The sequence below is a fragment of the Cotesia glomerata genome, linkage group LG7, assembly GCF_020080835.1.
Source record: "Cotesia glomerata isolate CgM1 linkage group LG7, MPM_Cglom_v2.3, whole genome shotgun sequence".
Classification (NCBI taxonomy): domain Eukaryota; kingdom Metazoa; phylum Arthropoda; class Insecta; order Hymenoptera; family Braconidae; genus Cotesia; species Cotesia glomerata.
In genome coordinates, this window is record NC_058164.1 from 26,437,633 (window position 1) to 26,462,163 (window position 24,531).

The 24,531-nt window shown below is 31.6% G+C and overlaps 1 protein-coding gene across 15 annotated transcripts in view; it reads right to left on the reverse strand.

Moving 5' to 3' along the window:
- Positions 1-1,869: 1,869 nt before the first annotated feature.
- The window catches only part of LOC123269493 (protein daughterless), a 62,412-nt gene continuing 39,750 nt past the window's right edge, over positions 1,870-24,531 (reverse strand). For 2 of the 15 annotated variants that reach the window (XM_044735220.1, XM_044735231.1), the window contains 13 exons: positions 17,429-17,513; positions 15,414-15,544; positions 13,079-13,354; positions 12,906-12,984; positions 11,442-11,524; positions 10,960-11,019; positions 10,511-10,663; positions 10,073-10,190; positions 7,217-7,370; positions 6,959-7,048; positions 5,387-5,532; positions 4,278-4,432; positions 1,870-4,207 (listed from right to left, as the gene is read on the reverse strand). In XM_044735220.1, the coding sequence (XP_044591155.1) occupies positions 4,163-4,207; positions 4,278-4,432; positions 5,387-5,532; positions 6,959-7,048; positions 7,217-7,370; positions 10,073-10,190; positions 10,511-10,663; positions 10,960-11,019; positions 11,442-11,524; positions 12,906-12,984; positions 13,079-13,354; positions 15,414-15,544; positions 17,429-17,513 (1,575 nt within the window). In that variant the 3' untranslated portion in view covers positions 1,870-4,162. Of the gene's footprint in view, positions 4,208-4,277; positions 4,433-5,386; positions 5,533-5,686; positions 5,777-6,958; positions 7,049-7,216; positions 7,371-10,072; positions 10,191-10,510; positions 10,664-10,959; positions 11,020-11,441; positions 11,525-12,905; positions 12,985-13,078; positions 13,355-15,413; positions 15,545-17,428; positions 17,514-17,595; positions 18,192-21,501; positions 22,199-24,531 lie in introns of those variants that run through there. The other 13 variants (XM_044735230.1, XM_044735232.1, XR_006510436.1 and 10 more) reach the window with 13 other exon arrangements.

The following is a 24,531-nucleotide window of genomic DNA, read 5'->3' on the forward strand; positions in this document are numbered from 1 at the left end:
AATAATTTAAATCTAAATTTTTTGGCGCCATTTTTTAAAATACAATTTTAAGGTTAAGTTTGGCCATTTTAATTTAGAATATTTTTTTTTTAATTAAAAAAAAATGTGAAGTTAATTTTTGCAAAAATATTTTGTTGTAAAATCAAATTTTGGCGGTAAAAAAAAATATTTAAATTAAAATTTTTTTAGCACAATTTTTTAAAATAAAATTCAAAGGTTAAATTTGGCCATTTTAATTTAAAAATATTGTTTTCTTATTAAAAAAAATGTGAGGTTAATTTTTGCAAAAATATTTTGTTATAAAAACCAATCTTGACGTTTAAAAAAAAATAATTTAAATTTGAATTTTTTGGCGCCAATTCTTAAAATAAAATTTGAAGGTTAAATTTGGCCATTTTATTTTTAAAATATTGTTTTTTATTAAAAAAAAAAATATGAAGTTAATTTATGCAAAAATATTTTATTAAAAACAAATTTTGGCGCTAAAAATAAAATAATTTAAATTTAAATTTTTTGGCACCAATTTTAAAAATAAAATTTGAAGATTAAATTCGGCCATTTTACTTTTAAAATATTGTTTTTTATTAAAAAAAAATGTGAGGTCAATTTTTGCAAAAATATTTGGTTAAAAAAAAAATTTTGGCGGTAAAAATAAAATATTTGAATTTCTATTTTTTGGCGCCATTTTTTTAAATAAAATTTTAAGGTTAGGTTTGGCTATATTGTTTTAAAATAATATTTTGTTTAATTTTGAAGCAAATTTTTGCAAAAATAACTAATTTGGTTATAAAAAAACAAAATTAAAAATTGATAACATAATCTCTGTTCGCCATTTTGATTGACAGTAGCGTGAAGCGTTAACGCATGAAGATTGTTCATAACCAAAAAAAACGAAGACATAACCTATAAGTAAGGTGATACAAAGTGAATTTTATACAAAATCGAGCACTAGATTGTTTAGATACTTAAATATTTAAAAAGAGGAACCATCGTAATCTTAAGTCTCTCGCTATTTATAAAAATAATTTTAAGCCGCCGTATTTATATATAGCAATTATTAATTATTTAAAATTGTCCTCTATAATCACAACTACAGTACTCTCCTTACGAACTTGATGCTTAAAAACTAATTTAAATTTCAATTATTTATAATAATAATTAATATTATTGATACAATTTAAAATAATAGAAATAAACTAAGAAAATTTAGGGATAAAAAATCAAGTAATTTTTGGAAAGTAATATTGTTGTAAATTAATTAATAAAATTGTTGCACGTGTTATTTCTACGTATCGATTTTTAAAATCACTTATAATCATTCTCTCATTATTCAATATTCATTTATAAATATTTATATATACGTTAATTTATTATTTAATTTAATTATCCCCGTAAATGATGGTGGGCGCTATCATTTGTAAATATTTAACTTTATTTATATATATATTTATCATTTTATTTTATAAATTATAAAATAAGCGGACCAATTCTACAGTTCCAATGTAGAGGCCGCTTAATTAAACTTTAAGTTTAATTTTAAATATACATTATTATATATATATATATATATATATATATATATATATATATATATATATATATATATATATATATATATATATATATATATATATATATATATATATTTTAAATATTTTTATTTTATTCCATTAGTTATTTAATTTTTTTTTTTTTTTTATTATCGGCAAATAAAAACTCAACTCTTGATCGAAGCGTAATTTTTCACTCGAGTGCGTAATAATTTTTTTTTTACCATTTCAGATAATCATCCAATACTTCCACTCGAAATCCCACTAATTAAAATTCATCCCCGGAAATAAAATTCTGATTGATATATTTAAAAAAAAAAAAAAAAAAATTACTATTGAAATAAAACCTATCTAGTATCAGGAGTCCCGTTTATTCATAATAACATACAATATGAATAATACTTATTTATTGTCATTAGATCCCGATATGATTATAAAAAACAAATCAATCGGTATTTGTTTAGTAATTATTAGAATTATTATTACCATTATTTATAAACGGTCTATCCCAATTGGTTCCAATTACAGATTGTGCGTGATAGCTGCACAATTATTTTATTATCCTAGCGGGTCTAAATTACGGTAGATTTATTGTATAGCTACCTTAGATTACAATAGTGTGGTAGATTCATCGTATAGCTACAATATAAACAGGTCTGAGATAGCTATACGATTAAAATACAGTAGATTTATTGTATAGCTACCTTAGATTACGGTAGTGCGATAGATTTACCGGATAGCTACCATCGATTACGATGTTGCAGCAATTTTACCGTATCCTACGATACAAATAGGTAAATTTACGGCAACGGTACGATAGATTTACAGTATAGCTATCTTAGATTACACTGTCGCGGTAGTTAAATCGTATAGCTACCGTAGATTATGTTATAGTGATAGTTTTACGGTTAAAATATGGTAGATTTATCGTATAGCTACCTTAGATTACGGTATTATGGTAGTTTTACCGTATAGCTACAATATAAACAGGTCTAAGATAGCTATACGATTAAAACACGGTAGATTTACCGGATAGCTACCTTAGATTACGATACTATGGTAGTTTCACCGTATTTTAAAATAAAAATAGGCTACATTAGGTAAATATACGGCAACAGTACAGCTATCTTAGATTACGCTATCGCGATAATTTAACCGTATAGCTACTTTAGATTATGTTATAGCATTAGTTTTACCGTAATCGATCATATTAATAGTTTAAAATAGCTATACGATTAAAATATGGTAGATTTATTGTATAGCTCCTGTAAATTACGGTATTGAGATAGTTTTATTGTTACCGACGATATAAATAGGTTCAGATGGCTATACGATTAAAATACGATAGATTTACCGGATAGCTACTGTATATTAAGGTAGCGCAGTAGATTTACCGTATAGCTATCATAGATTACAGTATTGCAGTGGGACAACCGTATTCTACGATATGATTACTATTAAGATAGTTATACGGTTAAAATACAGTAGATTTCCGACATTAGTACCGATAGATTTACCCGATAGCTACCTTAGATTACGATTTGCGGTAGTTTAACCGTATTATACGATATGATTACGATTAAAATACGGTAGATTTATCGGATAGCTACCTTAGATTACAATATTGCGGTAGTTCAACCGTATTATACAAGATAGTTAAGTTAAGGTAGTTATACGATTAAAATACAGTAGATCTACCATATAGCTACCGTAGATTATGGTAATGTGGTAGTTTTACCATATAGCTACCTTAGAGTACGATATTGTGGTAGTTTAACTATCCTACGATATAGTTTAAGATAGTTATTCGGTAGATTTACCGTATAGCTACCGTAGATTATAGTTGTTCTACCGTATATCTACAATATAAACAGGTTGAGATAGCTATACGATTAAAATACGATAGATTTACCGGATAGCTACCTTAGATTACGATATTGCGGTAGTTTAACCGTATAGTTAGATTAAAATAGTAATACGGTACATTTGCCGTATAGCTACCATCGATTGCGATATTGCAGTGACCGTATCATATGATTAAGTTAAGATAGTTATACGATTAAAATACGGTAGATCTATCGTATAGCTACTGTAGATTACGATATTGCGGTAGTTTAATCATATTCTACAATATAACTGCGGTATTTGATCGTACAGATACGATAGCATACTGTAATTATAAAGCTAATTGCATTCTACCGTAATTTGGACCCGTCAGGAAACTCCTCCAATTTATATCAATATTTATAAGAAACAATATACAATAAACTAGATTAATAAGAACAAAAGAGCACCCTCTAGCACACATTTGATTCGCCAGATTAACCATCACCGGGTCATTTTTTCGTCGCGACGACGCTTATTTTAAATTTTATACATATTGTATATATTTGTTTTTTTTTTTTTTTTAATATATACTCTTTCGTTCATATTCATATATATGTTTATATATAACTTTTATTATCTTATTTAAGTAAACGTGGGATCGCTTTGATACCCGAGTCTTGATATTTACGTGTTTAAGTCTCTCACAGGCGAACACGAACTGCACTCTTTTTTATTTTTTATTTTATTATTATTTAACAAAGGACGATGCCGTCGGTTAACCTCTGCTACTGCGGCTGGACTTGATTGTGTTGGAGTGATGGTGGAGGACCCTGAAGATTATATTTTTATTAGTATTTTATGAGATTTAAAAAGGACGACGAAATGGCGGGTGGTACTTACGGGCATTGTAGAAAATGGCGGCTGTGAATGGGCGTGAGGATGCGAATGTGGATGACCTATGTGAGCCGCTAGGTGGCCTGGTAATTTTGGACCGTCTTCAGCTTTTTCTTCTTCTCTTCTTTTTAAACAAGCTGCTTTTGGGTTTAAATTTCGCTCTGAAAAAAATTATTTAATTAATAGTCAATTTATTATGATAATTATAAAATGAACTATCTCTAGATACATAATTAAGAAATGACCTTGTATCTTGTGAAATATTGACATTTTTAAAGATATAAGCTCATCCTGATGTTATACTCATCAAGACCTTTCATTTAAGTACCCACATCATTTTTTCATATATTTCATATATTTATATGTATTATATATATGTATATATGAAAAATATATAAAAAATGCATGTGGGTACTTAAATGAAATCTCTTGATGAAGTGTAACATCGGGATGAGCTTGTATCTAAAAAAATGTCAATAATTAAGAAATGACCTTGTATCTTGTGAATTATTGACATTTTTAAAGTTATAAGCTCATCCCGATGTTATACTCATCAAGACCTTTCATTTAAGTACCCACATCAATTTTTCATATATTTCATATATTTATATATACTATATATATGTATATATGAAAAATATATCAAAAATGCATGTGGGTACTCAAATGAAAGCTCTTGATGAGTGTAACATCGGGATGAGCTTATATCTTTAAAAATCCAACATTTAAGAAATGACTTTGTATCTTGTGAAATATTGACATTTTTAAAGATATAAGCTCATCCCGAGATTACACTCATCGAGATCTTTCATTTGAGTACCAACATCAATTTTTCATATATTTCATATATTGATATATATTATATATATGTATATATGAAAAATATATCAAAAATGCATGTGGGTACTCAAATGAAAGCTCTTGATGAGTATAACATCGGGATGAGCTTATATTTGTAAAATATATATAATATATAACAATATATATGGAAAATATATAAAAATGCATGTGGGTACTCAAATGAAAGCTCTTGATGAGTGTAACATCAGAATGAGCTTGTATCTTTAAAAAAGTCAATATTTAAGAAAGTACAGTGCAATTTAATAAAAAATTACCTCTAACTTGTTGCTCCAAAGTCATTATAACCTCAACAGCCATATTAAGTATCCCAAGTTTGGTCTGAGGCTTGTCCGTCTTGAGGTGTGTCATACACATCCTCCCGAGCTCCTTCAGCGCCTCGTTGATGTCTCTGATCCGTATCCTAAGAAGAAATTCAGTGAATAAAATAACAGTCGACAAAAAATAAAATAAATATAAATCCAATATCAAAAGTCGGCAAACTCAAATAATATTATCATAAAAAAAGAATACGGGCCCTTCAATAATATCTCAAGCCCTGAATTTCCGGAGCTTACCTTTCCCTCGCATTGTTAGCCTGCCTTCTTTCTTTTTCCCTCTGGGCCTTGACGTCAGGATCGTCGTCCTCGTCCTCCGCGCTCGAACAACAGTTTTGCAATAACAATACTCGATTAATTACCTGATTTAACCCAAGTTAAATCTTATAATCATTATCTTTGATTCTTAGGTTAGAAAAGTGAACAACTTTCGAGCTCCAACTCAAAACTTACGATTTTATTTTATTAATTGAACACACGCAGGTGATGGCAATTTTTAAGCCCGTATTCTTTTACTGAATCCGTAAATTTTTTTTTTAATTACACTCAAGTCACTTTTTTTTATAAATTCAATTTTTTATATTTAATTCTAAGCCAATAATTTTAGTTTACTAAAAAAACACACAGATGGCGCCAGGTGATAATTTTAGTAGTAAAACTAACCTAAAATTTTTTTTATCAGCTGTAATTTTTTTACTAAAAATTAAAAAAAATAAAGCAAAAATGTCAATTTTTATTAAAAATGAATTACAATAAATTTTTTGTTTTTTTTTTTTTAATTATAGCAATTAAATTAATATAAAAAAAATTAAAAAATTCACTTTAAAAAACAAAACTTACTAGTGAAATTTTTTAATTAATTAATTAATTAGAATTTTTTAATTAATTAATTAGAATTTTTAAATTAATTATTTAATTAGAATTTTTAAATTAATTAATTAATTAGAATTTTTAAATTAATTAATTAATTAGAATTCTTAAATTAATTAATTAATTAGAATTTTTTAATTAATTAATTAGAATTTTTAAATTAATTAATTAGAATTCTTAAATTAATTAATTAATTAGAATTTTTTAATTAATTAATTAGAATTTTTTAATTAATTAATTAGAATTTTTAAATTAATTAATTAGAATTCTTAAATTAATTAATTAATAAGAATTTTTGAATTAATTTTTTTTAATAATTTAATTGTTATAAATTTAAAAAAAAATTCTTGAGTGTAATTCTTGCATTTTTAAAACTTCAATAATAATAATCCTGATGACAATGAAATAAATGATGACCCTATAATAAATGATTAGTAAAAAAAAAAAAAAAACAGAAAAAAAAAAGATGAACTTAAATTAATAATGAAATATATAATGACAATAATTAGAAGACGAATTCAGTGTTGTGGGTCTAGAATAAAATAAATTAATAGTTAAATAAAATAAATATTTAGTGAGTTGCCAACGTTTTATACTGGAGTATTGTTTTAATTTCTGAGCGTACTGCGTGTGTTCACTAACCTTTCGCGAACGTTGTTGGCTTGACGACGTTCTTTTTCGCGCACCGCTTTGGTGCCAGGATCATCGCAGTCTTCGTCGGCGCTCGAACAACAGTTGTTTAAAGACACAGCAAGTTAGTTTATATTGTCACAACTGATTACATTTAACTAGAGAGGAAGACAACGCTGTTGTCTTCTTCTCTTGTTTTTTTACATCAACATCATCAATTATATTAATAATAATATTTTTAGGAAAAACCTAATTTTTTGAGATACTTACTATCTGCGCGAGCGCTTGGTTCCTTTGCCCTGAGAGGTCGAGTTTACAGTGGCGCCACCGATCACTCCACCAGCGAGGTCGCTACTAGACGCCTTTGTTTCTCCTCCGCTGCTGTCTGGTGGGTCTTTTCTTTTTTCCAGCGATATGTATTCTGCTGATTAATGGTTTTAATTAGTATTAAAAATTTATGCATAATTAAGAAATGACCTTGTATCTTGTGAAATATTGACATTTTTAAAGATATAAGCTCTTCTCGGTGTTATGCTCATCGAGACCTTTCATTTGAGTACCCACATGCATTTTTGATATATTTTTCATATATACATATATATAATATATATAAATATATAAAATATATGAAAAATTGATGTGGGTACTCAAATGAAAGGTCTTGATGAGTGTAACATCAGGATGAGCTTACATTTTAAAATATCAATTATTAAGAAATGACGTTGTATCTTGAAAACTATTAACATTTTTAAAGATATAAGCTCATCCCGATGTTATACTCATCAAGACCTTTCATTTAAGTACCCACATCATTTTTTCATATATTTCATATATTTATATGTATAATATATATAAATATATAAAATATATGAAAAATTGATGTGGGTACTCAAATGAAATCTTGATGAAGTGTAACATCGGGATGAGCTTGTATCTAAAAAATGTCAATAATTAAGAAAGTACAAGGCATTTTAAAGAAATATCTTGTGAATTATTGACATTTTTAAAGATATAAGCTCATCTTGATGTTATACTCATCAAGACCTTTCATTTGAGTACCCACATGCATTTTTTATATATTTTTCATATATACATATATATAAATATATGAAATATATGAAAAAATTGATGTGGGTACTCAAATGAAAGCTCTTGATAAAAGTAACATCAGGATGAGCTTATATCTTTAAAAACGTCAATAATTAAGAAAGTACAGTGTAATTTAACAAAATTCATTATTTAATAAAGCAAAATTTTATTTATTCATAGTTGACAATTCACGGCAGTCACATAGTGACTGCAAAATTATTATTTTTTTTTAATTTAAAAAAATGATTTGCTGTTATACGGAACTAGAATCAAATGTCCTTTTGCAATAATTAGCTAACGCAGAAACAAAGGACAAAAGTGAAGGATTGAATGAAAAAGCGAGTCAATTACGAGCAGGAAGAGCGTTCCTGATATAGTTATATCTCCTTAAAAGATACAACTGTAGTGTATGTAAAACGAGAGATAGATAAATCAGAGCTGGGTATATTGTCCCTTGGTAAAAGGGTTACAGCAGAGTGCTCCGGATGCCATCGTCCTTAAATGGGCTTTTAAATGCTTAAATACGGATATTTAAGATTTAAAACACGAGACGTAAGACATTAGACATTTTGAAAATTCACCGGGAGTTAAATTCTGCTGTTAAGTATATAATAGTAAGAGATTAATCCGAGGATTCTCTAGTTCGATATGCGTTTGTTGGATATGCCGATTCAACTACTAGCGAGAGTAGATAATAATGGCCAATGGAATGCTTACACGATAGCGGTTTGTCGTGTGATTTATCTAATATTGCCTTATCGGGCGAGCGCTACACAGAACACCTGGGTGCTGTTATTATTTTATCCATGGGAAAAACGTATTGTTCAATGATGCGGCTAGGAATTTTATTCAAAGTTATTGTCATTCCAAGATTCACTATTCTTTAGAGAAAGTCTTTGAATATTTATTAATAAAGTCTAACTAGTGTTGCTAGAAAAATTTTTAAATCAAGTGAATAAATAAAATTTTTTTTTATTAAATAATTAATTTTGTTGAATTGCACTGTACCTTCTTAAATATTGACGTCTTTAAAAATATAAATTCATCCTGACGTTATACTCATCAAGAGCTTTCATTTGAATACCCACATACATTTTTTATATATTTTTCATACATACATATATATAATATATAAAAAATATATAAATATATGAAAAAATTGATCTGGGTACGCAAATGAAAGGTCTTGATGAGTATAATATCGGAATAAGCTTACATTTTTAAAAATATCAATAATTAAAAAATGACATTATTTCTTGTCAACTAATAATATTTCAAAAGATATAAACTCATCCTGATGTTATACTCATCAAGAGCTTTCATTTGAGTACCCACATGCATTTTTGATATATTTTTCATATATACATATATATAATATATAAAAGATATAAATATATGAAAAAATTGATGTGGGTACTCAAATGAAAGGTCTTGCTGAGTATAACATCGGGATGAGCTTACATTTTTAAAAACATCAATAATTAAAAAATGACATTATTTCTTGTCAACTAATAATATTTCAAAAGATATAAACTCATCCCGATGTTATACTCATCGAGACCTTTCATTTGAGTACCCACATCATTTTTTCATATATTTTATATATTTATATATATTATATATATGTATTATATATATGTATATATGAAAAATACATTAAAAACGCATGTGGGTACTCAAATGAAAGGTCTCGATGAGTGTAACATCAGGATGAGCTTATATCCTTAAAAATGTCAATAATTAAAAAATGACTTTGTATTTTGTCAACTAATGATATTTTTAAAGATATAAACTCACCCTGATCTTACACTCATCAAGAGCTTTCATTTGAGTACCCACATGCATTTTTGATATATTTTCCATATATACATATATATAAATATATAAAATATATGAAAAAATGATGTGGGTACTCAAATGAAAGGTCTCGATGAGTATAACATCGGGATGAGCTTATATCTTTAAAAAAATGTCAATTGTTCTCAAGATACCGTCTAAAAATAATAATTTATCCTCTGATATGTTGCGGGTACTTACTTGCATTGGAGACAGGTAACCTCTCGATTTTTATCGAACCGTCAGTATCTGGCGTAGGAGCGAGTCCGGGATATGTTCCTTGAGGTTGTGCTACCGTTACCGCTGGATGAGGACTCGCCTGAAATTGAAAACCCATTTTAATTTAGGTGATCAATAATAATAAGGTACACGGAAAGAACAAAATGACACTGAATATCATCTTAAATTATACTGAGTAAAAAAAAAATTTCAGATAGTAGCTAGTATAATCCAGATTATAATGAGTATAATCTAGATTACAACAAGTATAATCCAGATATCACGCAGTATAATCTGGATTTTTTTAGTTACTATCTGAAATTTTTTTCTCCACAGATATCACTGAGTATAATCTGAGCTGATTTCCAGCGTCATCTTGGTCTTTCCGTGTAGTTAAAATAAAAAATGGATAAAACTTACCAGGTGATCCAGCTGCGATGGAGATGTATGAGAGTAAAGACCGCCATGGGGACCCACGGGACCTAGATGAAGCCCGAGCTGACTCTCGGCGTGATTTCTGAGGACGTTGATCGCGTCGTCTAACCGTTCCTCCATCCGGGATCCCTGTACCAACAGAATACCCAAAAATCGTCTCGATTACGCTGGCTCCGTATTAAGTTTGTTGAGGTTGTTATATTACATAACAATTAGGTAGTTAAATTAATTAATTAATAAAAATTTATTAAAAAAAAGCAAATTGATTATGCCTTGTGCATGAATGTTAGTCATGTTACAAATACAATGGCAAAATCAGATAAATTAATTAAAATAATAATTTTAATTGAAATAATAATTAAAATAGTTACAAGTGATGAATGAGGTGAAATCGAATTAAGAGTAAAAAACAAATGAAAATCGGCAATCCTCACCTCGGCATGGTCGCGAAGAAAGCCGATGGCATCGTCTAACCTCTGTTGTTCGGGCGCCGGCTTTACACACAACACCAACGCAACAACAAAACCAAAAAAAAAAACAAAAAGAAAAGAATAACAACCAAGTCAAATAAACACAACGTACACAACACAGAATTATTAAATAAAATGTTTTTTTTTTTTTTTTTTTTTAATTGTAAATTAATAAATAAATAATTAATTTAAATATTTAGTTGTAAAAAGTTTTGAACGATTTACATGCGGATATTTGTTAAGCGCCGCTTTGTTTTAAATTGTACATTTAAGCCAGTCTGTGATAATTAAATGTTTCAATTGTAATTAATAAGTACCCGGTAATAAATAAATAAATATGTAAAAGTACCCGGTCAATGATAACTAGTGCGTGTGAATGACACTGAATGGTGAGACAATTATTTTATAAAAGCAATAAGTTTAAGCTTTGATTATCAACAACTTACCATGTGGATTGTACCGCGGTTTGGATCCGCTGTGAAGTGCGGGGAGACTGGTGTCGCACCTGGCGCCCAACTCGGGGCTGAACCTGAAAAGTATTCTCTGTTAATTCACATTCTTTATAATTCTTGCCTTATTTTTAAAAACTTATTTAATTTTCTTCTTTAAAAATGTCAATAATTAAGAAATTACATTGTAACTTGTCAACTAATGATATTTTTAAAGATATAAGCTCATCTTGATGTTACACTCGTCAAGAGCTTTCATTTGAGTACCCACATGCATTTTTTATATATTTTTCATATATACATATATATGATATATATAAATATATAAAATATATGAAAAATTGATGTAGGTACTCAAATGAAAGGTCTTGATGAGTATAATGTCGGGGTGAGAGCTTATATCTCCAAAAATTTCAATAGTTCACGAGATATTTGCTAAAATGCTCTGTACTTTCTTAAATATTAACGTTTTTAAAGATATAAGCTCATCCTGATGTTTTACTCATCAAGAGCTTTCATTCGAGTACCCACATGCATTTTTGATATATTTTAAATATATACATATATATAATATATATAAATATACGAAATATATGAAAAATTGATGTGGGTACTCAAATGAAAGGTCTTGCTGAGTATAATGTCAGAGTGAGCTTATATCTTTAAAAATGTCAATAGTTCATAAGATATTTGTTAAAATACCCTGTAGTTTCTTAAATATTGACATTTTTAAAGATATCTGCTCACCCCGATGTTATACTTATCAAGACCTTTCATTTGAGTACCCACATCAATTTTTCATATATTTATATATATTATATATATAAATATATGAAAAATTGATGTGGGTACTCAAATGAAAGGTCTCGATGAGCATAACATCAGTATGAGCTTATATCTTTAAAAATGTCAATAATTCAAAAGATACAAAGTCGTTTCTTAATTATTTTTGTTAAATTGTACTGTACTTTCTTAAATATTGACATTTTTAAAGATATAAGCTCATCCTAATGTTACACTCATCCAGACCTTTCATTTGAGTACCCACATCGATTTTTCATATATTTTTCATATATTTATATATATAATATATATAATTATATGAAAAATTGATGTGGGTACTCAAATGAAAGGTCTTGATGAGTGTAACATTGGGGTGAGCTGATATCTTTAAAAATGTCAATATTTCTCAAGATACAAGGTAATTTCTTAATTATGTATCTAGAGATTGAGCATTTTATCAATTTTATTTTTAGATTGTAAAAAAATTTATTCTTTTATTATATTTTTGATATATAAAATGAGTAAATAAAGCTTTGCTGCGCTCGTGTTTTAACATACATTCTTTTCTCGTTGCCTCAACCTCACCAAAAATTTTTTAATTTTCAAAATATAAAACAAAATTACCAAGATTCTAAAGATTTTGAAATATTAAGCTGATTATAATTAAAAAAAACTAACCTGTTAATGGTGGCGGGGAACTGACTGGCGTCGAGGGATTACTACTATAACTGGATACCGATTGGTCCGTCGGATAGATCTGAAAAAAATTCCCAATCAGTAAGTAAGTAAGCAATGATGACCTTAACTAAAAATAAAATAAAAAATAAATAATATGAATATGATAAACATACTCGTGTGCTTACTACAGACGCAAGTGTTTTTCCTAGACTATCAGCAGTGGTAGTTTGATTTTGCTGTGCACTGGCAGTAGTGGGTGCCGGTGCAGGCGCCCCAGGACTGTGATTATACTGTAACGACGCTGGAGAAGGTGCTCCAGTTCCTCCGGACGCAGCGACCGCGGCGCTGCCTCTGAAGGTGGACATTGGGGGTAAAGACGCGGCACTTGTCACCGTGGAACCAAGGATTGGGGCTGGTGGTTCTCCGTTGGGTGACATCGCCGAGTATGACTGAAAGATTGTTAATGTTAACCAAAAGAAAACAAACCAGAGGTATGCACTTTGTTTTTATTTTTACCCGGAGCGATTTAATTAAAGATTTACTTGGAAATATTACGATTTAGCTTTCGAGGAATGGAGATTAAAATAACTAGTAATTTATTAGAAACATTTGAGAGAAGTGTTCAAAGTCTAGATTATTTTATTAGATTTATTTTATTGCGCTAGGTTTATACTGCGAAATAATGTTGGAGGTTATTTTAGCTACACGGAAAAAAAATAAATAGTAAATGCAACATAATGAAATCATGTTGCATCAACATGATTTGTCATGTTGCATCAACATGATTTGTCATGTTGCATCAACATGATTTGTCATGTTGCATCAACATGATTTGTCATGTTGCATCAACATTATTTGTCATGTTGTATCAACATTATTTGTCATGTTTCTGCTACATGACAATCATGTTGTGGTAGCATGATTTGTCATGTTTCGGCTACATGACAATTATGTTGCGGTAGCATGAGAAAAATCATGTGGCAGCAACATGATTTGTCATGTTTCGGCTACATGACAATCATGTTGTGGTAATATGAGAAATATCATGTGGCAGCAACATGATAGACTATTATACACTAATATTACATACAATATTATAAATCTTTAGTTGTTGCAGCTTAATTTTATGCTATTAAGGCTACATGAAAATCATGTTGCTGCTACATGATTTTTCTCATGCTATCGCAACATGATTGTCATGTAGCCGAAACATAAAAATCATGTTGCTGCCACATGATTTTTCTTATACTACCGCAACAGGATTGTCATGTAGCCGAAACATGACAAATCATGTGGCTTCAACATGATTTCATTATGTTCATTTACCAAGACTGCATCATGTTGCATTTACTATTTATTTTTTTCCGTGTATGCTCATCCAGCAAGTGCCTAATTTATTATTAACAGTCTGCTGCTAATAAGTTAATAATTGTTGTGCATAGTAATAGCAACAGCAATAACAATAACAATAGAAGCTGCTCGCATTATCATATTGATGTGAATTAATTACGAATGTTAAGTGATAGTTTGTGATACGGTTGCTGGGACTAGGGTGCACTACTGGGTGATGGGTATCAGTGGATAGCGTAAATCAAATGGACGCTACGCGTGCACTTGACTAGAACACATATTATATTGTAGTGCCATGGAGGTGGATGAGGTGCTGCTTTAACAGAACGAGGAGGAGGATTCAAAATTCTATATATAGCGGCCGTGACTCATTTGCCGTATTCCGCCATCAACACTGTCATCAGTGATTCCCAACCACCTTTCATTTCCAGAACTAGCACTTTTTATAATTTTAAATTGTTCTTTAATTAATTGAAAACGCAAGGCACCCTAGTAGAAATTCAATCAAGTATATGGCCGGTAACTTGCTAGTTTAACTAGACTTAAGCTAGAAACTGGCTAGTATAATATCCAGTTACTGTCTAGTTACTGGCCAGTTTTACTAGACATCAAATAAAACATGGCGACACTTGTAGGATTTTAGGTTACTTAAAATTAAATGTGGATAAGTTTGTTACAATTCAAAATTATAGTAATAATAATAAAAATAGTAGTAATTAATAAACGGAATAATTATAAAATTTTTAATAATTTATCTCGATGACAGTCTGGAGTATTTGTTTTGATTGATGCCCACAACCGTAATTTGGTTATTATGTCGATTTTTTTCATTTTATCTATTTTTTCATATATATAACTGTTTCTTAATATTTACTAAAGATAATTCAACTTACAGGTTAAAGTGAAAAAATAAACATACACACACTGGTATAAGTAGAACATCGGTGTGACCAATGTTTACGATTTAGTTGTAGGTGGCGCAATTTCTAGTTTTTACCTAGTTTCGCTGGCCAGTTACTAGATATCATCGCTAGCCAGATACTAGATTTAATCGAGTCAAAAATTGATCATTTCTACTAGGGCAGGTTAGTTGTTAAAAATGAAGATGACTCCTGGAACTAATCTAACCTATCTCGATAGAAAGAAAGAAAGACTTACCATGGGGTCGTGTGCTATGTGCATAGGGTAGGCAGGTTGTGCCAGGTGTGGAGGAGCATATCCGCTGTATGGCGGCTGAACTCCGCTTCCATTCCAAGGATCCCCTGGACCCGTTCCCGCGGAATTTCCATCTAAAAATTCAGAACCCGTGAGTAGATATGGACAGATAGATAGCTTTATTTGATCTTGGAGCCATAGCTCCCTCAAGACCATCATATATAAATTCTAAATACTAAGCTCAAGTACAAAACCAAAATTTATCACAACATAAATTAATCTGACGAAAATTAATCATCATTTCGACGTTCTAATTAGCTAATTGTCTAACTCCATTTTAGAGAATCTTCTATTTGTACGAAAAAAACAATTAGTTCAAAATTTATTATCATTTTAAAAAACCATTTAATATCATTAATATCTAATAAAGGTATAATATTTTAGTTTGAATCATTCAAATAATTTATAATTCGACTATTGCTACATCAAAATGTTAAAAAATCACCCTCTAAAAAATAAGGAGAGACAAATTGCTAATTAGACTGTCGATTTACAAAAATGCTTATATACCTTCAACAATAAAATGGCCTTTTGATCATGATTTTTGTGTGTGTGAGAAAATATTGCTAGGATAAAATGTTGCATAAGAAATTTTTGCTGAGAAATTTTGTCGTAGTTAATTATTGCATGAGAAATAAAAGACGGTCACCATAAATATATATTTGATACAATATAGACGGAAAACAGAAAACTAGAAAAATTACAGTTTCAAATTGTAATTATTACAGATTTTATAAGAATTACAATGTAGAATGTAATATTTACATTGAAAGCTCTGAAAATTAATATTCAAAGTTTGAATTTAGAAAAATGTTATTTCAAACTGTAATTTTTCTAGTTTTTAATACGACAGGACACTTATTGCTATTTATAATGTAATTTTTCGAGTTTTTTTCTTTTTTTGTAGTAGTCCAATGTTTAAAATCTTATAATTTATAGAAATAATCTTCAAAAATAATAATAAATAATCATCAATCATCAAAGAACCATCATATTCAAGTAACAGCCATAAAATTCATATTTAAATATGAGTTAATGGTATCACAATTATGCGTTTTACAAAAACAGTATTTTTAAATTATGAATAGATATTTACTGAGTTTCTTAATATAATGGTTGTCATTTGTCTGACTTTCCTCTATATTAAAACAGATAAATTGAAAATAAGTGTAAAGTTAACTATCGAATTATCGCAAAAATATGGTCCCCGATTCCTTATTGGTTGAAAAGTTAAGCGCGCAATTTAAATTCCTCGTATTTAAATATTGTAAAACGATGAAATTTTTCGGAGCTAACTTTGATACACAAATGTTAACCTTAAATGTAAGATTTTTAATTTATTTTTGTTAATCTGATCATATTGTTTAATAATTTGTTTGATGAAGTTGTGAAATACAACGAAAAGTTGCAAAATTTAAAAATCTAGCACTGAATATTTATTTCCCGTCCAAGTTCTTGAGAATTATACTATCATATTAGTATTATAAACATTTTTTATCCTTAAAACTGAAGGTACAATTCGAAATAGCAGAACCCGTGAGTATTTCTTCATTGCACCGAAATTTGTATGTCTAAATGATAGAATCAACGAGTTAAAACAATAATCACTTAAAGCAGCACGTGTCGACACGTGGTATACCCAGTATTTGAATGGTATTTACAAACTGGTAAATTAAGTAATTGGTAACGTGTGCTGGTGTAGCTGATAAAGAAAAAGTAACGGGTGGTTGAGCTTGGGCCATTATTTCTCTTTGAAACAACAGCAATAAGCTTTAACGTATTTCTTGATACTTTGCTTTATGTAATTTCGTGCCGGACCAACTCGCCTAAAGTTGCGCTATTTTTTAACACAAACTCTGATAAAACTTTGTTTCTTTTTCTTGCTGATACTAAAGAAATTTATCATAAGACTACTCTTGGCAATGCAAGGTTGTTTAATGGGTTTATATAGTTCTTACCGATATAGTAGGGCTCCGCGTAGAGGGTGGTTGCCTTCGGCGAAGTGTACCTTGGAGAGTCCTGGCCGAATTCGTCTGAGCCGTACTGAAACAAAGATAAGTTAGATTAGATTAGATTAGATCAGGAAGATGATTTGGTCTAACATAAATTTGGTATGGATTAGTACCATCTTAAAATTGGCATAATCGGAATGGCAGACAAACATAATTAACGGAATATGGTAAACAGAGACGTATGGTAAATTATTCTCAAGTTAAAGACGTTTCTTATTCAGTGCTCGAGTGTTGTATTATATCTATAAGCTGGGCTCAAAGTTTGCCCCGTTCACTTGTTCTGTTTCACTTGTTCGCAATCTAGCTTTGTCTTGAGCTTCCTTCCTCGAACCCGGAATCCCGAAAGACTACTAGCTCCTTCTGAACACTAAGTCGTTGAGAAAAGTAAACGGTGGTGTGAGAGCCAAGACTAACGCGAGGACGATGACGATGCCATTCCGGCACTCGAGAATTTAACGGGTTCTCGGGCCATGAAAGAATCGTCGAACTTATACGTTTAGAGTTCCTGGCGAGAATCCACTAAAATTGAAGACTGAGGGAAACTTCCCTCAAGACAGTTTACCCTTTTGGAATTCAAACTACTTTGCTCGTTCCTCCACTCACTGCACTAGTTTTAATGTCAATTTATCTTTTTTTTTTTTTTTTTTTTGTCAAGCTATAAGCTATAAGCTTGTATCGTTAAATCGATAAATAATTAAACTGTCATTACGCAAAGTTATCCTTGGGTAAAAGTAGCGAGGGACACAACCGCGTGGATGAAGATCGACTGCGGCCATATTTTTGACGATACACCACGCCAAGCGCAAGACGTCGCTTCTGGGGGAAAAAGTGGGGGCTAGTTCTTGACCAATGGGATTCTTGATCATCGGTATAATAATTCTACAATGTAATCTAGTGAATAAACCTAATAAGTGTTTTAGTGTGTGTAAAAATGTAGTTATCTTTAAAGAATTTACAGAAACAACTATACAAACAAATTTCTTCGATACAAAGTACTTGCGATAAGCCTGTTAATAAATCTTTGCGTAAATATAAAGCATAATTTATAACAAAATGTTAGTTAAGAACGTACAAAGATATCTCGAGCTATTAATTCAAATGAATTGCTTCCAAGTGATCTCCATCTCCTATTGCATTTCGTTAAGCTAACTTCTATCACTTGTATCTCTGATCCTCTATATTCGCACTTAGTTGCGGTGAAGCTCTATCTGCTTGCTCTATATTGCTAGATCGCCCTGAATTTCCAACGCGGAAGTTCAACAGATAAATGACGGAAAAAAAAAATCAGATAACTGACTCCCGAGTTAGAATTCGGCCCTGAAGAGATAATTCCCAATGAGGTCTCGATAAACAAACAGTTATCGGACAGAACAAAGGAATTGTTATTTGTAAATTTGTTGTAAACCAGATTACCCTTTGTTCGCTGGAAATCGAGGGAGGAATTGACAAAAAATAGATAATACGTGACAGGCTGGACGATATTTCATATTTTATGTTCCTTTTAGAAGCAAACCAATAATAAAAATGTACAGCAAGTGGATCAGAAATCTTAATATCTTCGCGCTGTCCATTTCTAACCGCGTCAGCATTTCCAAGCAATATAAAAATGTCTGGATTGATTTAGCTGTAGCTTGCGCCAAAAAATGGATAAATTTACAATATTAATAACACACGGGGACCCTGATGACTATTAATAACAATTATTGTCCAGGTGTCCTCGTGGGAACCCTCATAGTTGCGTCTATTACTATCGTCCGATCGTTCGAATATTAAATGTATGTTGTTATTAAATGATCTCAGGACATAGGACATGTAAGACAGGTGTCCTGGTTACTTATGCGGGTATGAACTTGCGGCAATTAACTTGAGAGAATTTGTTAAGAAAAGAGTCTTTGTTGGGAACAAACCGTGGAATAACGTGCAAGTTGTACCAACATTTGATGCAATAAATTATAGACCACAAAGCATCGGTGACAATAAAGGAAATGAACGCTTCCGTTGGTTGTTAATATGCTGATACTAATAGAAGTAGTGTTGTTAATGGATAATGGAGAAACTAATGTGTTACAGAAGGACAAGGAGGATAATAATGCTTATAATAAATGATGTTTGTGTAATTAAAGGTTGTATTAAAACAACAATCCCAGCAGAACTTACAGAAGGATATTTGAGAAGCTAAAAGTAAATTTAAAAGAATAATAATAATCTATATTGTTTTAAGAGATTGAATTTCGTAGAGACACTCCCCTCTCCTTCCCCAGTTTTAGCTTCAGGCTCCTATCCAGACGTTCTCATGCTAAACTGATGGTAATCAAAACATTGATGATGCTATTGCTTCAACGGTTTATAAATGTTTTTAAAACAAATCCCGGTTAGAGAAGTTGTGACTGTACAATATTTAATTTAAGTATTTGGTATCAATGACACCCAATACGCCACTGGATCCTGTTGCTAAACTAGATATTATAATTATAAATATGATAAAAGAGCTAAATTCTAAAACAAAGAGATTAAGTGGTTACAATATTTAAAAGTCGGCTAATTTTAGAGGTGGACTTTTGTTGGCAGGGTCTCAGAGAAGCTCACAGCGGTCACTGGCATCGGAAGGAACCGCCGGAAGCTCAAGAATGTGGATAAAAAGTTAGTATCAATAAATTAGCACCTTGGGTTAGCGTTTTGTTGTTTGTGGTGCTTGTCACGGCGCATCCAGGTGTGCATATACAATTCCGTGGACGTTGATCGGGCGTATAAATGTCATCGCCTACATTATTTATCAGATCGTTTGGCTGTATTGAGTTTTGCTGATGCGTTTATGAGTGTAAGTGAGTTAACGATAGTACCTTTCAGTCACATCCACACGCTAGACATATAACCGACAATTAGCGAGCAATAATCTACGTGATCGGTATGACAATGATACTAATTAATTTGTTGATCGGATGACATTTATAAACGATCATTTAGACGTTTTAGGTGTGTCACGTTAAGAATAAATGATTAATATAATATACAACGTATATATATTAGATATCATTTTTAGGTTGTTAAATACAACACAGCAGTGTTGTAATTTAAACAAGTTGTTTCTAAGGAAAAACTAGTATTTCATAATTGTAATTGCTCCGGTTGACGTTCTAGCCACTGGATAATCAGATTCTAATCAGTATAATTGTTCACAGATCAATTATAGTCTGATGAAACGAATTATTTCGAGAAAGAGGCTTTTGCTATCAATCCTGACTCTTCAGTCCTCTAGTTAGAAGATAAACTAAATAAATAACCGCGAATTCCAGCAGTTTGAGATTCTCCCGGCGAGATTCCTGGCTAGGCGTTTATTAGTCTTATGGTTTGAGACTTTATCTAGAGGGCTGGGCATTTTCCAGGATTTATTATATTCCTAATAGCCTTAATTGGTGCAATTACTGGCGAAGGACGTTCCACCTTCTACAAAACTACAAGTCTTTCTTAAACACTTAACACCACTGTCTTTTTATCAATCCCCAAGCAACATTAACCGCTTTTTCTTCGAAACCTTTGTTTAATTATCTTAAAAAAGACAATTTATGGATTAACTAAATCGTAATTATATAAATGATATCCCGGATACACAACCACACCCTAGAGCTACTAGTTATTAATTATTTCTCGCTCAAGCCTTTTTTCCTTCAAAGCTAAACGATTTTATAAATTAAACGGATTTAACGATCTTGTAAACCAATTACTGTAATACCGCTAAACAGAATTAGGAATGATCCAGCCTCCAATTCACACCAATTTCTTGTATTTCCAGAGAGAGAGAGAGAGAGATTCTTATCTTGGACGGATCCACCCTCCAATTTATAGTTTCAAATGATTCAAAGCACGTACGGTTAATCTAATTAGTATGTAGCACGATGGCTGGGTGTTAGATGAAACTTGCAGTTGCATACCAAAGCTAGGATCCAGCTCGAGTACTAAGAAAACAGTATTCGAACAATACAGAAGCTATAATTGTGTTTTTTTTTTTTTTTTATAGTTACCCCGCTCTCCTGACCGCACTTCCAGTAATTTGGAGAAGGAACACCATTGGCGAATCCCCGAGGACTCGGTGTCATCCTGGACTTGCTGGTGTAACCGTTGAATCGATGGGTATCAACACCAAAATCACTCAGTTTGAAACTCTGGTGGTTCATCTTGAAGTTTGGGTCCTGCTTGAAGCTTCTGTCCATTTTAATATTCACCGTGAATGAACGGCAACGGCATGAGGAATGCCGATCAATTGGTTTAATAAAAAAAGCATAACACTACAAGTTGTAGGCAGCTTTCCCAGTCCTAGGACGGAGGAATGCGTCGGCTTCGGCACGAACGTGGCACGAGCGATCAAATGAATTATAGGTTGTGTTTTCTGCTGGTGCAATACGTTTGACAATCAATTGATTGCATTGGAGCATTGCCTTGACACCATTAAAGCTGCCAGTAGATCTCTAATTTCTTCAATAATGTCTAATGTGCAATTTATAATGTATACACCCTTTTAGCATCTATTCATCACTTTATATATACATATATACGTAACATCCAACACTGTGTTTGTTGTTTAATGAAACCACTGTACGAAAGATGAGAGACAGGAGATAAAAAACGATTAAACTATCACGAACATTAGACGCATGAGTTGACAAGCCAGCGAATTAGAAGGTAACGGGCAGCTGGCTCGTCGCTGGTACTGAGGCGACTGGTTTTGTTACTCGGATACTTGGCTTTGGCTAACTCTTAACTCTGCTGTTGTATAAAGAGACTGCTGAAGCTTGTTGGGGTCCAAGCGGCTCTCCCACCAGTTTCCTCTCTCTCTCTTTTTCTCTTTTATATCATTGCTCGCAAGTATACCCACAGATTCATCTTAGACTACAGCGTCTAATGTATAATATCATCCAGAGTGAGACTGAAACACTCTCCGTTGGTAGACAAAGAAATTTTCTTATTGCGGAACTTAATATTTATTATCTTACAATATGAATTATCATAAATACATTTATTATGATTTACTATTTCTGCTCCGGCGTATATTGATACTTGGTTAGATGTCTAGACATCATAAGCCAGCCCCGAAGAAATACGTTTTGTAGTTGTAAGTCTTTTTATTGTTTCTCTGTACTGGTCTTATTGGTAAGATTGTACAAAAGACGAACGTGAGCCGGTCAAAAATAAATTCACTTAAAAAATCCAGCACACATATACACATATATAGAAAACACCAGTGGGAGAGTGCCGGCAAAAACAGCTAAAGCAAAAGCAAAGGAGAAAAACACAGTGGATTATATGTATTTGTACTTAAGCTTTGGTATTTCCGTGCTATTCCTTTAAACCGGGACGTTTTGTTTGAAGTTGGGGTCGTTAAGTAAACACTAGCATTACGCGTAAGACTTTACCGAGTTGAGTTTAGTTGAGGATTTGTCGAGGACGGAAGCGTGAGAGCCCTTGATTCTACAGTCTACATCAACACCACTTGACATCAACACACCAAAAAGTCCCTTTTAGCGGACACAATTTTAACGCCAATTGTTAATTATGATTCCCGAAGAAAGGAAAAATTGCGCAACAGGTCGTAGGATTAAATGACGACGCACGTGCTAAGGACATATTGGGTTGATGGTTTTGCAAGTCCTTTTCGATTTGTGAATCACCTTATATTTGTCAATAACAGAAACGCTTTGGTCCTTAATACTAAAGGGATTATACAGTGGTGTTCTTGGTGGAACCACTTGCCTGAGAATTTCATTTGAGAGGTATAAACTAATACTTGAAAGCTATAGTCACAAAGGACTAGTCCCTGGCATACTAAGATCTGTATTATGTAGCTGGGTAAGTGTACGCGACGCCCACTGGTAACTTAGAGAACGCAGAACATAGTGAACATAGTCCGAGACTCAACTCAACGTATGAAACTTACCCGGTGAAGGTGTATAACGCTCAGCATTAAAGAGAGAAAGCTATTCTGCTTGAGAAGGACGGTAACAAACTGGCCACCAAGGAGGCAAACTGGCCAGACTGCCTGTCGCCGTTCACGTAACACTGCACCCAACGGAGGAAAAGAGAAAGAGAGATAGAGAGAGCATTTGATACTAGTCTAATCGATTTTCCTCAAGATGAACAGACATTATGTCATTCTGGTCTTTAGTTTTCTTGTAATCAAGCCTATTGTCGTCATTTTTGGCAGGACTAAAACCTCCAAGTGTATTATTTATAAACCGTTGTGTAATACATATTTTAACTTGTATGACGCTAATTAGAAGTTACAATGTAGTCTTGTTATCTGACGGACTGAAGACGTCATGTAGGTATTAACGACGACGGTCAACCAACAGAATAATTCCGACGACAAGAACAAATGGTTACCGTCGAGTTCAACAGTCTCTCTACTCGATAAAGAATTCACCCGGGATTATTTTCTGGTGAGTACCAACTAAATGAGATACTCAAGACAAAGGATTATGACGTTATGACTAATGAGGGTAATTGATCATTGTTAGCCCAAGAAATTAAAATAATGCTATTATGGAATGTCGCTAATCAGTCGGTAAGCTTAAATTTGTTTGCCAGTTCAGATATTTACGCAATTTTTCAGGTAACAACACATTTTACCGGGAAAATGGGATTTGGAGAAAGGGAATGAAATATTCATCGGGAGGTTTAAACACAGTGTCATGTATCACACGCTTTTGTTTTATACATGCATGGACGAATGGGACGCTTATAGATGGCGCGTAATCTCATGCGTCCAAACGGCGGCCATTGTGTTGGTCTCTAGTTTGTCGCCGTTGGACAGAGCATTTCGTTTGACACTTTTATCACCAGCCTTTTTCCAACAATGCTAACCTGTCACACTGTTTCCGTTTATTCAATATTTTCTCTCTTGTTAACTGTCTTTTGTTCTCTTTAGATTACCCATATAAACCGTTAATATTACAAACATCCATATATCAATATATACCCAGCGCTCTGATGATTATGCTGCTTTTATAGACACATATCCATAGATATTTTTCGATATACTACAAGCCGTCGACCTT